Genomic DNA, 14705 nt, shown 5'->3' on the forward strand with positions numbered 1-14705 from the left:
CCAACAGTTTTTTTAGCCATGGTTTTGAGTGGTGCTGCCACCTAGTGGCCAATTTGAACAATGCATCTTTTTAAAGCCACTTGGTATTGCAGAAAGGTAAAAGAAAGCAGTCAAGGTAAAAACACAGTTCACCACCAAAATTTAATCCACTCTTCCTTTCCCCAATACCATCTCCTCCCACAAATAGTTTGAAATGGTTGAATTCAATTAATTTCATTTATATGGCATCAAATCATAACAAAGCTGCCTCAAGGCGCTTCATGCAAGTAAGGTCTAACCTTACCAACCCCTAGAGCGAGCACACATAGGCGACAATGGTAAGGAAAAGCGGCGACAATGATAAGGAAAAACTCCCTCTGATGATTTGAGGAAGAAACCTCAAGTGGACCAGACTCAAAGGGGTGACACTCATGCTGCTCATGCTACCGACACACTTGACAGCGTTGGCTACATTTTGAGGTCTTTTGTCATGAAACAAACAGACTGGGGTGATCACATCCACCCCTCAGTAATATTGGTGTCTATTGGTGGAGATATTAAATATGTTCTAAACTGACTTCCGGTTTGGGTGAACATGTGAAGGCAGCGTAATTTCAGTCTCTTGCAGTGACAACTGGTAAAACTACATTTTCTTTTAAAAATCCCTGATGGACTTGAAGTGGAAAGCTATTATCAGACTTTTATTTATCCCTGGGAATATGTCAAAGCCATCTAAAGCGTCTAAAAAGAGCGAAGCGGACACTTCCTTGTCGGACAACAGCATGACGCTAAGTAGCATAGCCGCCATGCTAGAAGATCACCGAGCGAGCATCACAGTTGACTTTAAAATATTGTTCACTGGAACTGAGGCTTGAAAAAAATACATCTGGCGATACCAGACCATGGTCAGCGAATTGATATGCTGGAATCACATGCTGAACTACAGGATCAACGAATTCAAGCACTTGAGGAAAAGTCCATTTACATCTCGCCGCTCGCTCCTTGAGACTGATCAGGCAACTTGGCTGTTTGAGACTGGAATATGGCCAACGTAACAGTGGGGGGTGCTGCTGGCGGGCGAGCTGTGAGGATCATCTCATTACACACTGGTGGCTAAATGCTGCGATCAAACGCACTAAAATTTTGACACATATAAAAGACCTCAATGCAGACATAATGTTTCTTCAGGAGACACACCTGTGTAACTCTGACATAAGAAAATGATGTAGACCATGGGTTGAACAAATTTTACATTCCAAATTCAATCTTAAAACAAGGGGCACAGCCATATTATTCAGGAAAAATGTCAATTTTATTAAGGATAAAATAATAACAGACTCAAACGGGCATTATGTAATTGTCACTGGCACACTGTATGAAAAGCCGGTTATATTAGGGTCCGTCTATGCACCCAATTGGAATGATCATAATTTTGTAAGTTCATTGTTCACTGCCATTCCAAATTTAGACTCTCATTTGCTGATAATGGGAGGGGATATGAATTGTGTGATAAACACATCCTTGGACAGGTGTAGCCCATGATCTTCTTTAACTGCAATGAAAATGTCCCAGATGTTTTCTACATTCATGAGTCAATATGGACTTGTAGATCCCTGGGGTCTTTTGTATCCCTCTGCAAAACAATATTCCTTCTTCTCTCGTGTGCACCGTTCATTCCCTAGAATAGATTATTTTTTAATAGGTAAAAAAGTAATTCCAACTATTGTATCTACCCAGTACTTACCCATAACAGTGTCAGACCATGCCACAGTAAGTCTAGACCTTCACTTTAGCATGAAGCCAAAGAGATTTAGACACTGGAGGCTTGACCCTCTTGCTGGCTGATGTTAACTTCTGTAAAAGCATTACTGACTCAATACATTTTTTCTATGCTTACATTGGGGTAAAATTATTTTGTTCACCTCTCATGCAAAGAAAACACGTAGAGCTAGACAGAGGGAAACAGAAGACGCCATTACAAATCTAGATAATACTCTTGCGTCTACATATACACCAGATTTATATAAAGAAAGGATAAAAATTTGAACAGAACTGGGCCTTCTCTCAACTTCAGAGGCTGAACAGCTTCTTCTCCGTGCTCAGGGGCTGATGTATGAGCATGGAGATAGAGCTGGATGCCTCTTAGCTCATCAGTTGAAGGCAAAGGTGGCATCAAACCAAATTATTCAAATAAGAAATGATTCAGGATCAATTTCTCAGGACCCTGACAAAATAAATGACACTTTTAGGTACTTTTTTCCTCAACTATATACCTCAGAATCCCTCGTAGATGATAAACAGATGGCTGACTTTTTTGACAAGTTGGTTCTACCTAAAGTTTCTCCCGTGCATTACCTTTAGACTAGATTCTCCTCTCACTCTCCAAGAAATTAAGGAAGCGATACAATCCATGAACAGTGGCAAATCCCCAGGTCCAGATGGATACCCCGTTGAATTTTACAAAAGGTTTTCAGATCAATTACCACCATTGCTACTTGAAATGTTCAATTATTCATTTAAACAAGGCACCCTACTTCCTACACTCATACAAGCTTCCAGCTCTTTAATTTTAAAAAAGGGAAAGGATCCACTGAACTGCAGTTCTTATCAGCCAATATCACTGCTCCCTGTAGAGGTCAAAATACTAGCAAAGGTTCTTGCTCATCGATTGGAATTAGTCATGCCTCTGATAGTTTGAGATGACCAGACAGGATTCATAAGAGGAAGACATTCATACTCTAATATTAGAAGATAACTCAGTCATTCTCCCCTAGTCTTCTTCATGTGTTCCACAGGCCATCATTTCACTTGATGCAGAGAAGGCATTTGATCGGGTGGAGTGGACCTATCTCTTTTTCTCCTTGAGATGTTTTGGATTTAATTCTGACTTTATTTCATGGGTCAGGTTACTCTATTCCTCCCCCGTTGCCTCTGTGTGCACAAATAATCAGTGCTCCTCTCCATTCTCACTGTTTCGGGGAACACGTCAGGGATGTCCACTGTCCCCATTATTATTTGCATTGGCAATTGAACCACTCTCTGTCGCACTGAAGATGGAAAAGCATTTCGGGGGGATTGAAAGATTTGGCATTAAACATAAAGTGTCACTATATGCAGACAATCTGCTCCTCTATGTGAGTGACCCACTGACAAGCATCCCACACATTCTAAAGTTATTAGACTCTTTTAGTCAGTTATCTAGATATAAATTAAACATTGCAAAAAGCGAATACTAACCGATTAACCAATTAGCCATTGACCTGCAGTCATCTGTTATACCTTTTAATATAGCTAAAAATGGATTTAAATACCTAGGCATTAATATTTGTCGATCCCTAAGAACAATATGTGAAGAAAATATCACTGCATTAACAACTACAGTCAAGTCTGATTTGCAACGATGGAATTACTTGCCATTATCGCTAGTGGGTAGGATACAAATTTTAAAAATTAATGTGTTACCAAGATACTTATATGTTTTTCAGTGCCTTCCCATCTTTCTACCCAAAGCCTTTTTTCTACTTTAAATGACAATATCGTCATTCTCCTGGGCCAGTAAAAGACCCAGGGCAAACCGTGCACTTCTATGCAGGGACAAACCAACTGGAGGTCTTGGACTTCCTAGCCTATTCAAAAATTATTGGGCTGCCAATGTGCACAAAATAATATCCTGTTTTTTTTCCCACCAACCCATGATGGTGCTGTAGTGAGTCAGCTTCCTGCTCTTCTTCACTACTGGCCCTGACCTGTAGCACTCTACTCTTTTCCCCATTGAGCTTTACCTCTAATCCTGTAGTAATTGAGACATTGAAAATTTGGGCACAAATAAGACGTCACTTTGGATGGCTCACTCTCCCCTTAGCTTCTCCCATTTGCAATAACCACTTATAGTGCAGCAGATAACTGAAACAATCGTGCAAATAGTGATACAAGCACCAAAGTTGGCAAAAATACTCCTTAGATATTACTCTTTTGAACAAACCAACTGGCCACTTGAATTTTCACTTGGCGGCCAGGTAGGGGTCAATTGAAGAATTACACAGGGGTCAAAATTAAAAATGCTCAAATCATTTTGAAAATTACACCACATTATTTGTCTGATAATATAGATTCCAAAAAGGTGTAGTTTGGATTATCTATGACTGAATGATCAAGTTATGGGGTAAAAACAGCAAAAATGGTGACAAAGGTCAGTTTCAGTTTGTACAGGGGTCAAAAGTTAATGTTCCTCCAATTTTGGTAAAAAGTCATGCAAATTATTGGTTGAGCTAATAGGATTAATAAATGGAATAGTTTTGATTGTGTTGAATGTTTGGTCTCCAAAATAAAGGTCAAACAATGTCAACGTCCACTGGATTCTCTGACATGTGACATATGTTACCCCATAACATGATAACTAAGCATGATACATGGTCCAAACTATTCATTTTTAAAACACTGTTAACCCAACTAATAATTTGCATCATGTTTTACCAAAATTGGAGCAGCTTTATCTTTTGACCCCTGTACAAACTGACACTGACCTTTGTCACCATTTTTGCTGTTTTTACCCCATAACTCCATAACATTCAGTCATAGATAGTCCAAACTACGAGGTCAGTCCAAAAAGTAACGGACCTTTTTATTTTTTTCAAAAACTATATGGATTTGAATCACGTGTAATTGCATCAGCCAAGCTTGAACCTTCGTGTGCATGCGTGAGTTTTTTCACGCCTGTCGGTTGCGTCATTCGCCTGTGGGCAGGCTTTGAGTGAGCACTGGTCCAGCCCCCTCGTCGGATTTCTTTTGTCTGGGAAATGGCTGAGAGGCTGCCGCTTTGCTCCATGAAAGTTTTTTCAGAAACTGTTAGAGACAGCCAGTTGGAAACCATTCGAAAGATTCAGATGGATATCGGTGAAGATTCTGTCGGCGTCACACGGATTAAGGACTGTTAAAACCTTTTTAAAGACGGCCCACAACGGCGGAGGGCGCACGGCGCACCGAGTGGCCATCGACAGGCTGGAACAACCAGATAATTTCTAAACTGAACGCTGTGTTGATCCGGGACATCGTGTGACTACCACAGAAATGGCAAGAGAGCTGGACAGCACTTTTGTGGCACATTCCACTGTTACAGGAGATTTTAATGAAAGACGTGTGAAGGATTTCGTGCGTCGGCATGGAGCCGCTCATGGCGCACAACAAAAAAACACCTTCGTGTTGGAAGTCTCACAGGACATGTTGGGGCATGTCCAGCTGTTACACAATTTCTCGGATACTCACTCGACTGAAAGCCATCGAAAGCCGTCTGAATATTCTGAATGGTTTACAACACGGAGGTGTTTTTTTTGTTGTTGCGAGAACTGCCCCCAGAGAGCTCTGGGGGCAATTCAGTCTTCATCCAGTGTGCCAGACTCTCATTAATTCAGTTCAAAGTAATTCACCATCTACACTACAGTAAAGAAAAACTTTCTAAACTTTTTTCCAGACAAATTTAATGATAAGCAGTGGTGGGCACAGATAACCAAAAAATTAACTTTGATAACAGATAATCAAATAACTGAAACGTTTTCTTTGATAAAGCTTAAACGATAAACCACCCAAAAATGTATCGGAAGTTACAGATAACCGATAAATTCCAGTATTGTCTCCGGCACACTTGCAACTACTAACAAGCTGATTTTGAGTTTTAACACCACAATCGTTTCTGGAAGCATCAAAGGTAGAGGTGGGCGGATTGATCCTAATATCGATAATATCGATACCAATGCTGGTATTGATATTGAATGATCCTCGTGTAAAAAGATCGATACTCAAGCGTTTTTCTCTCCCGCACGCACTGACTGCTGCGCACGCAGATTCACAAAGTCTACTCTCACAGCGCACCCTTGTATTGTGGTTTGTCAGCCCTCTACCTCAGGTCTTTTGGATCCTTTGGATCTATGAACCTTAAATATGAAAACGTATCAGTATCGGTAATACTGGGTGTCTATTTACCTGGTTTCGGATCAATACCAAAATTCCCGGTATCGCCCACCTCTAATCAAAGGCGACGACATACCCAAACAATGAGTCAGCACTTCTGTCTTTGAGCGTCCTGCCCCTGCTGGAAGCTCCAGTTTACTACATGGCTTGCAGCACAAATGCAGCTGAGAGCAGCCACAAAGCTCAACTCTCTACTCCAGGGGTGGCCAAGTTCGGTCCTGGAGAGCCACATTCCTGACACTCTTAGTTGTCTCCCTGCTCCAACACACCTGAATTCAATGAAAGGCTCATTAAAAGTCTGCTAACGAGTCTTTCATTGGATTCAGGTGTGTTGGAGCAAGGAGACAACTAAGAGTGTCAGGAATGTGGCTCTCGAGGACCGAACTTGGCCACCCCTGCTCTACTCAATCACAACGCTGCCGTCAGGTGGAGGTCTTGGAAAATAAAGCAATGCTGACTTATGGTTTGGTGTAAATAAAATGAATACTGATAGATTAACTCCATTAATATCAATTCTGTCATTTGTGCAAAGTTAAGATATACAGTGAGGAAAAAAAGTATTTGAACACCCTGCGATTTTGCAAGTTCACCCACTTAGAAATCATGGAGGGGTCTGAAATTTTCATCTTAGGTGCATGTCCACCATGAGAGACATAATCTAAAAATAATAATAATAATAATAATCTGGAAATCACAATGTATGATTTTTTTAAATAATTTATTAGTATGTTACTGCTGCAAATAAGTATTTGAACACCTACCAACCAGAAACAATTCTGGCTCACACAGACCTGTTAATTTTTCTTTAAGAAGCCCTCTTATTCTGCACTCTTTACCTGTATTAATTGCACCTGTTTGAACTTTGTTACCTGTATAAAAGACACCTGTTCACACATTTAATCAATCACATTCCAACCTGTCCACCATAGCCAAGACCAAAGAGCTGTCTAAGGACACCAGGGACAAAACTGTAGACCTGCACAAGGCTGGGATGGACTACAGGACAACAGGCAAGCAGCTTGGTAGAAGACAACAACTGTTATGATTATTTATGAGAAAGTGGAAGAAACACAAGATGACTCAATCTCCCTCAGTCTGGGTTTCCATGCAAGATCTCACTTTGTGGGGTAAGGATGATTCTGAGAAAGCTCAGAACTACACAGGAGGACCTGGTCAATGACCTGAAGAGAGCTGGGACCAGAGTCACAAAGATTACATTAGTAACACATGATGCTGTCATGGTTTAAAATCCTGCAGGGCAGCAAGGTCCCCCTGCTCAATCCAGCACATGTCCAGGTCTGTCTGAAGTTCACCAGTGACCATCTGGATGATCCAGAGGAGGCATGGGAGAAGTTCATGTGGTCAGATGAGACCAGAATAGAGCTTTTTGGAATCAACGCCACTTACCATGTTTAGAGGATGAGAACAACCCCAAGAAAACCATCCCAACCGTGAAGCATGGGGGTGGAAACATCATACTCTGGGGGTGCTCTTCTGCAAAGGGGACAGGACGACTGCACCGTATTGAAGGGAGGATGGATGGGGTCATGTATTGCGAGATTTTGGCAAACAACCTCCTTCCCTCGGTAAGAGCATTGAAGATGGGTCATGGCTGGGTCTTCCAGCATGACATTGACCCCAAACACACAGCCAGGGCAACTAAGGAGGGTCTCCGTAAGAAGCATTTCAAGGTCCTGGAGTGGCCTGGCCAGTCTCCAGACCTGAAATCAATAGAAAATCTTTGGAGGGAGCTGAAACTCCAAACCTGAAAGATCTAGAGAAGATCTGTATGGAGGAGTTGACCAAAATCCCTGCTGCAGTGTGTGAAAACTTGGTCAAGAACTACAGGAAACGTTTGACCTCTGTAATTGCAAAGAAAGGCTACTGTACCAAATATTAACATTGATTTTCACAGGTGTTCAAATACTTATTTGCAGCAGTAACATACAAAAAAAATTATTTAAAAAAATCATACATTGTGATTTCCAGATTTTTTTTTTTTTTTTTTTTTAGATTATGTCTCTCACAGTGGACATGCACCTAAGATGAGAATTTCAGACCTCTCCATGATTTCTAAGTGGGTGAAATTGTAGGGTGTTCAAATACTTATTTTCCTCACTGTATATCTTTTAATGTTCAATATTTTACTAATTCTGAAGTTTTGTAAGAAACACAGACAGATGTCATTCTGGGTAAAATGTTGTGTGGGCCGCCAGAAGAGGAGGTACTGCTGGCCCACCACCAGAGGGCGCCCTGCCTGAAGTGCGGGCTTCAGGCACGAGAGGGCGCTGCCGCCACGGACACAGCCCGGGGCGACAGCTGTCACTCATTATCTCATGACAGCTGTCATCCATCTACACTTCATCATTCCACTCCATAAAAACCGGACGTCATCTCCACCTCGTTGCCGAGATATCATCTACCTGTGAAGGTAATATTCTCAGCCTTAACACTAAACTGTGTCTTAGTCTGAACTCTTTTTGCAGCCGCTTTCCTGTGGTGTTCCCTATCTGAGAGATTGGCGTTTGGTGTGATCAGCGACGGCTTCGCTTCACACCCCAACCAGATAAGTGGTTCGACAGGAGCTGCACGAGTGTGTGTTAGAGGTGGAGGTGGAATTCCCACCATTGTTGTTACTGGGTGTGCACGTACCCACATATGACTGTTTTTGCTCCTCGCCAGCAGTACCAGATCCGACACTCGGAGACGGTGGCCACCTGGGGACTCGGAACTTGGCGGCTCCAGTATTCTCCAGGTTCAGTGGCAGAGGAAATCGTGTGGTTCCGGTTCTTCTCAGGACAGACGTCTTCTATCCTCGAGCCTGCCCACACGTCACCTTTGTGGATTGACTGTTTGCTCAAATTTTGTAATCCTCTGTGTTTTTGTTGTGCTCTTTCACAACAGTAAAGTGTTCATATTCGACTCTTTCATTGTCCGATCATTTGAGTCCCCTGTTGTGGGTCCGTGTCACTACACTTTCCCAACATAAAATGTGCCTCCGCTAACACTGATTGGTTGGCTCATTCATTCTATGTAAACTAACACGTTAATGTGAGGTGTGTTGCGTGTTGGTGTTTAGATAAATGTGCTTTTGTAAAATATGCAATTTTTTATTTGTAAAAAAAAAAAAGCCTTTTTCAAAAAAAAAAAAAAAAGGCAAGTTGTAATTAGATAACCGTCCGATATAACTGGTGTCAAAATAAATAGAACACTGCCATGATCTACTGGTGCCAGTGCGAGTTTTGGCCCTTTTTCAGATGATTTTTCATTTGTGCGAGAATTTTTTGGATCGCACCGAGTTTCAGGTTAATCGCTTGTCTTGCATCATTTAGTATACATGCAGTAACGAGCTGTGTTTAACATCTCACAACCACCTCCTGATCGCCGTTGTATGGTCAGATGAAAATCAAACCTGTTTGATATTCTGGTCGGCCATCGTGAGGGTATCCCGCTGCTGAAGCGCTACAACTGTCCAACCTCTCGCACTGTGCCTGTGCAAATAACGCAAACCTGTCTTGTAATGTTTTTTTTTTTAAACTTTGATGTCTCCCATGGAAAGTTTTTGTAAATTAAGTTTAAAAAAAAAGCTTCTGTTTACGTTTTGCTTCTGGAAACACGAGTCCGACGTGTGGTTTTTGAACGTACGTGTGTGAGAACATAAATCGTACGCTCTGAACTCTTACACTGTGCGGTTCTGTCGTACACTTTGAGCTGGAACCGAGTACAGTGATTGAAAATATCAGCCCAGCTTCAGGGCGAATACTGCCATGAACATTACTGGCCAGTAGATGGCAGTAGAGACCTTGAAAACTTGCCAAAACAAAATTCCAGATAATCTGTGTTGCTATGTTTAAGATATGTGGAATTTAATAAACGCAAACACAATAACGTCTATAAACCCAGAGAATATATTCACAAGAGTTTTAGGCACTAGAGTTTAATGCTGTTGTCTGTGGAGCCTGATCAGAGTGTCTCAAATGCATTTCTCATGTCGTGAACGTACTAAGATTACCCTATCCTACCCATAATGCACCTGGACACAGCATGTCCACACTAAAACCTTAAAAATTAGAGAATTACTTTAAAACTAAAACATATATCTGATATTTTCACTTTATAAAACTTCAGATGTGATGTTAATTTAAATAATTGTCTGAAATTAGTTTGGTTAAAATTTGAACCATAAGTTAAAAATGTATGCGTCTGGATGACTTGGGTGATATTGCCCATGGATCAGTATGGGATTAAAATAAATTAGTTTTTTTGTGGCAAGTTCTCCTTTGCCTGCAGAGGATAGAGCAGTTTCTTTTAGAAGCAGCTCTCCTCTGTTTTGCAGAGAGTAGAACTACACATATGCTATGAAACATTTAACAGGTAGGTGCTCAACTGATTTAAAAATTTATAAGTGTTTGTAGCTGTTCAGCTTTGTTTACCACGTTAACGGTCTAAAAATTATCGGACAAAAATTTATCGGAAGATAATTAGTCCGATAATGGTTTTTAAAGTTATCTGAAAAGATAATCAGATAATGAAAACATTATCTTCGATAATTATCGGTTATCAGAACTGTGCCCACCACTGATGATAAGTGTAATAGATGTCAGCAGACTCCATGCAACCTCGCACAGATGTTTTGGGCATGCCCAAAGCTGTCTGATTTCTGGTAGCAGTTCTTTGAAATCATTTCAGGGTTATTACACGTGAACCTAATTCCAACCTCACATACTCATATTGCAATTTTTGGTAAACCTCCAGACAACCTCCGTACCATGACGTTCAAAATAACGTTATAGCATTTAACCTCTCTCATTGCACGTAAGAGAATTCTCTTGCTCTGGAAATTTTCTCAACCTCCTTTAATTAAAGTTTGGTTACATGACATCATGGGTCTTTTAAAACTGGAGAAGATCAAAGTCTCACTTAGAGGCTCATCAGAAAAGTTTTGTACACACTGGAGACCTTTGCTTGTTTACTATGACTACCAGCTCAAGAAGTCTCCCTGTGAACAGATAAGTTTGTTGTGGTGGTTACCTCTGAACTTTTTCATCTTGGTCCGTCCGCTGGCAGCAGACACCCCCCCCCACCCCCCCCACCCAGAATGGAGTGAATTTTGTGGTCTTAAACACAATATCATACTGATTTACTACAGAGTGAGCGGCTACAGTAATAATAGTTAAATAAGTGAACTCTCTACTTTCAGCAGCTTAATTTAATGGAATTTATATTTTATCTTTATTTCTATATTCTAGTTCAGTTGGATTTGTAACTCGTGACATATCTATAAGTCTGTGAGTTATGGTTTTAACTTCTAGTTGTCACTTGTTTTAGATTTGATTTTCATTTAATTTTTGAATTACTTATACAGAATAGAGGATCATGGTTTGGGGAGGAGATATATATGTTTTAAACTGTATATTGTCCCACACTGCAGACCTGATCACTTTTTTTATTTCCTCCACCATTTGGACTCTTTTTTTTTTTTTTTTTTAACATTCATAGTTATAATGAAGGATCATTTACAGTTTGACCGGGATGTTTACATTTCAATAATTGAACAGGAATGTTGTTTATGTATGAGCTTGAATCTGCCATGCAACCGTTCTCTCCATAGGCATAGTCTTCCCCTACCACTCCCAGAAAGGACGCTACCACTTTAACTTCCTGGAGGCCCAACAAGCGTGTGAGGAGCAGGATGCCACTCTGGCTACGTTTGAGCAGCTCTTCACGTCGTGGGAGGAGGGGTTAGATTGGTGTAACGCCGGCTGGCTGGCTGATGGCACGGTGCAGTACCCCATTACAGTCCCACGTAGGGGCTGTGGGGGCACAGACTTGGCTGCCGGTGTTCGCAGCTACGGGCAGCGCCATCTTCTCCTTCACCGCTATGATGCTTTCTGCTTCTCTGCTTCTATTAAAGGTCAGCGTGTGTGAACGTTGTTAAACCTGAATAGTTGACATGTGGCTGTCTCCTTACCTGTGATTCTGTCCTGCTGTAGGATCGGTTTACTTCCTAAAAAGCCCGGACATGCTCAACTTCACAGAGGCAGTCCAGGCGTGTGTCAGTGATGGCAGCCATATCGCCAAAGTAGGCCAGCTGTATGCCGCCTGGAGGCTGATGGGATTGGACCGCTGTGATGCTGGCTGGTTGGCTGACGGGAGTGTCCGTTACCCCATCACAAGGGCCAGGGTTAACTGTGGCCCCCCAGAACCAGGGGTGCGAAGTTTTGGGTTCCCCTCTCTTTACCAGAAATTTGGAGTATACTGTTATCGATAAACTTTGCTTTGACTCAATGGACTGAAATGATTTATTCCAAAAAATTCAAAGCTCTACTCCAACATCAGCTTAGTAAGTATGTGAGCTGCTCGGAGTCATCACTCCAATTTGATTATTGAATGATAAAACTCATTGATAGCTTCTGAAATATCTACATCTTTTGGCCAATACTGTTGAACAGGAAAAGTCTACGGGGTCACGGCCACAAAGATCTTCCTCTAATTTGTTCTTGGCTTCAGTTATGTTGGCAGCAAATTGTTCTTACAATTCTATGGGCCTTTTTCAGGCAGATACTGTATTTTATCAAGAAATGCACAAGTGAGCATTAGTAATAATTCACAAACACCCGTATCATGTTATTAACCACTTAGGGCAAATGGTTTTGCAGTTATATTTACTGGAAAAGGCTTATTGAGCATTTAGCTGAATATATTTTGTCCTTTCAGCTGCTTCCATTCGGATACAGCCAGATCTACATCGGTATTTGGCACAAGTTTTACGCCGGATGCCCTTCCTGACACAACTCCAGTTTTACCCGGAGAAACACACACAGCCCCCAGTGTTCCAAAGAGGTCTCCCATCCAAGTACTAACTAGACTCGACACTGGTTAGCCTCTGAGATCTGATAGGATCAGACTGACACAGAGCAGACTGGCTGCTTATTTAGGTGAATACATGAATAGTATTAAAGTTGAATTACATAAGGAGACTGTTGCGCAAAGTGGAGGGACTTTCTGCGGCAACACTTGGTACTGGTAGTTAAATTACTTTGAAAACATGGAGGAATATGGCTGGAACAATAATATTTCAAATTAGTTTTACATATTTTTTTCATTGTGGCTAAAATCAATTTTTCAAGTTAATATTACATAACATTTTCAAGGACAAAACTTTAGTATTCATATCTCAACAGCAGCACTGTAGCCTCATCGCAAGAAGGTCATGGGATCGCTTCCCACCTGGTCCCTTCTGTGTGGAGTTGCTCTTCTCGTGTTTGCGTGAGATCCCTCTGGGTGCTACGGCTTCCTCACACCTTCCAGAGACATGCAAGTCAGGTCAATTGGTGACTCTAACTTGACTGGTGTGAATGCGTTTGTCTTTCTATATGAGGCCCTGTGATAGACTGGCATCCTGTCTATGGTGTACCCGCTGCCCAACGCTGTATGGCTGTTGGGTAGGGTCCAGCTCCCCATGACCCCCTTTTTTATACCCCCTTGGGTATAAAAAATGACTGAGTAATTCTCAAAGCAGAATTGCAGATCTGACATGGATTACGAGGGCTGTCCGTAAACTATAGGTCCTTTTTATTTTTTTCAAAAACTATATGGATTTCATTCATATGTTTTTACGTCAGACATGCTTGAACCCTCGTGCGCATGCGTGAGTTTTTCCATGCCTGTCGGTGACGTCATTCGCCTGTGAGCACTCCTTGTGGGAGGAGTCGTCCAGCCCCTCATCGGAATTCCTTTGTCTGAGAAGTTGCTGAGAGACTGGCGCTTTGTTTGATCAAAATTTTTTCTAAACCTGTGAGACACATCGAAGTGGACATGGTTCGAAAAATTAAGCTGGTTTTCAGTGAAAATTTTAACAGCTGATGAGAGATTTTGAGGTGATTCTGCTGCTTTAAGGACTTTTCACGGTGCGAGACGTCGTGCAGCGCTCTCAGGCAGCGTCGTCAGCCTGTTTCAAGCTTAAAACCTCCACATTTCAGGCTCTGTTGATCCAGGACGTCGTGAGAGAACAGAGACGTTTCAGAAGAAGTCGGTTTCAGCATTTTATCCGGATATTCCACTGTTAAAGGAGATTTTTTTAATGAAAGACGTGCGGACGGGTCCGCGCGTCGGGACGCAGCCGACGCAGCGCGGCGGCACAGGAAAAACACCTCCGTGTTGATAACCATTTGTTAAAATCCAGTTGGCTTTTGATGGCTTTCAGTGGAGTGAGTATATGAGAAATTGTTTATCAGCTGGAGATGTTCCAACTTGTCCTCAAGGCTTCCAACAGAGGTGTTTTTCCTGTGGCGGAGCGTCGCGGCGGCTGCGAGCCGACGCTGCAATCCGCCCACACGTCTTTCATTAAAAAAATCTCCTTTAACAGTGGAATATCCGGATAAAATGCTGAAACCGACTTCTTCTGAAACTTCTCTGTTCTCTCACGACGTCCTGGATCAACAGAGCCTGAAATGTGGAGGTTTTAAGCTTGAAACAGGCTGATGACGCTGCCTGAGAGCGCTGCGCGACGTCTCGCACCGTGAAAAGTCCTTAAAGCGACAGAATCACCTCAAAATCTCTCATCAGCTGTTAAAAGTTTCACTGAAGACCAGCTTAATTTTTCGAACCATGTCCACTTCGATGTGTCTCACAGGTTTAGAAAAAATTTTGATCAAACAAAGCGCCAGTCTCTCAGCAACTTCTCAGACAAAGGAATTCCGACGAGGGGCTGGACGACTCCTCCCACAAGGAGTGCTCACAGGCGAATGACGTCACCGACA

The 14705-nt window shown here is 41.9% G+C and overlaps 1 protein-coding gene across 1 annotated transcript in view; it reads left to right on the top strand.

The window, feature by feature from the left end:
• hapln3 (hyaluronan and proteoglycan link protein 3) overlaps nt 1-12278 on the top strand; it is an 83215-nt gene extending 70937 nt beyond the window's left edge. Inside the window, exons 4-5 of the mRNA XM_034175923.1 lie at nt 11555-11857; nt 11937-12278. Of these exons, the coding sequence (XP_034031814.1) occupies nt 11555-11857; nt 11937-12214 (581 nt within the window). The 3' untranslated portion in view covers nt 12215-12278. The remainder of the gene's footprint in view (nt 1-11554; nt 11858-11936) is intronic.
• The last annotated feature ends 2427 nt before the right edge of the window (nt 12279-14705 follow it).

This window comes from Thalassophryne amazonica, chromosome 8 (assembly GCF_902500255.1).
Source record: "Thalassophryne amazonica chromosome 8, fThaAma1.1, whole genome shotgun sequence".
Lineage (NCBI taxonomy): Eukaryota > Metazoa > Chordata > Actinopteri > Batrachoidiformes > Batrachoididae > Thalassophryne > Thalassophryne amazonica.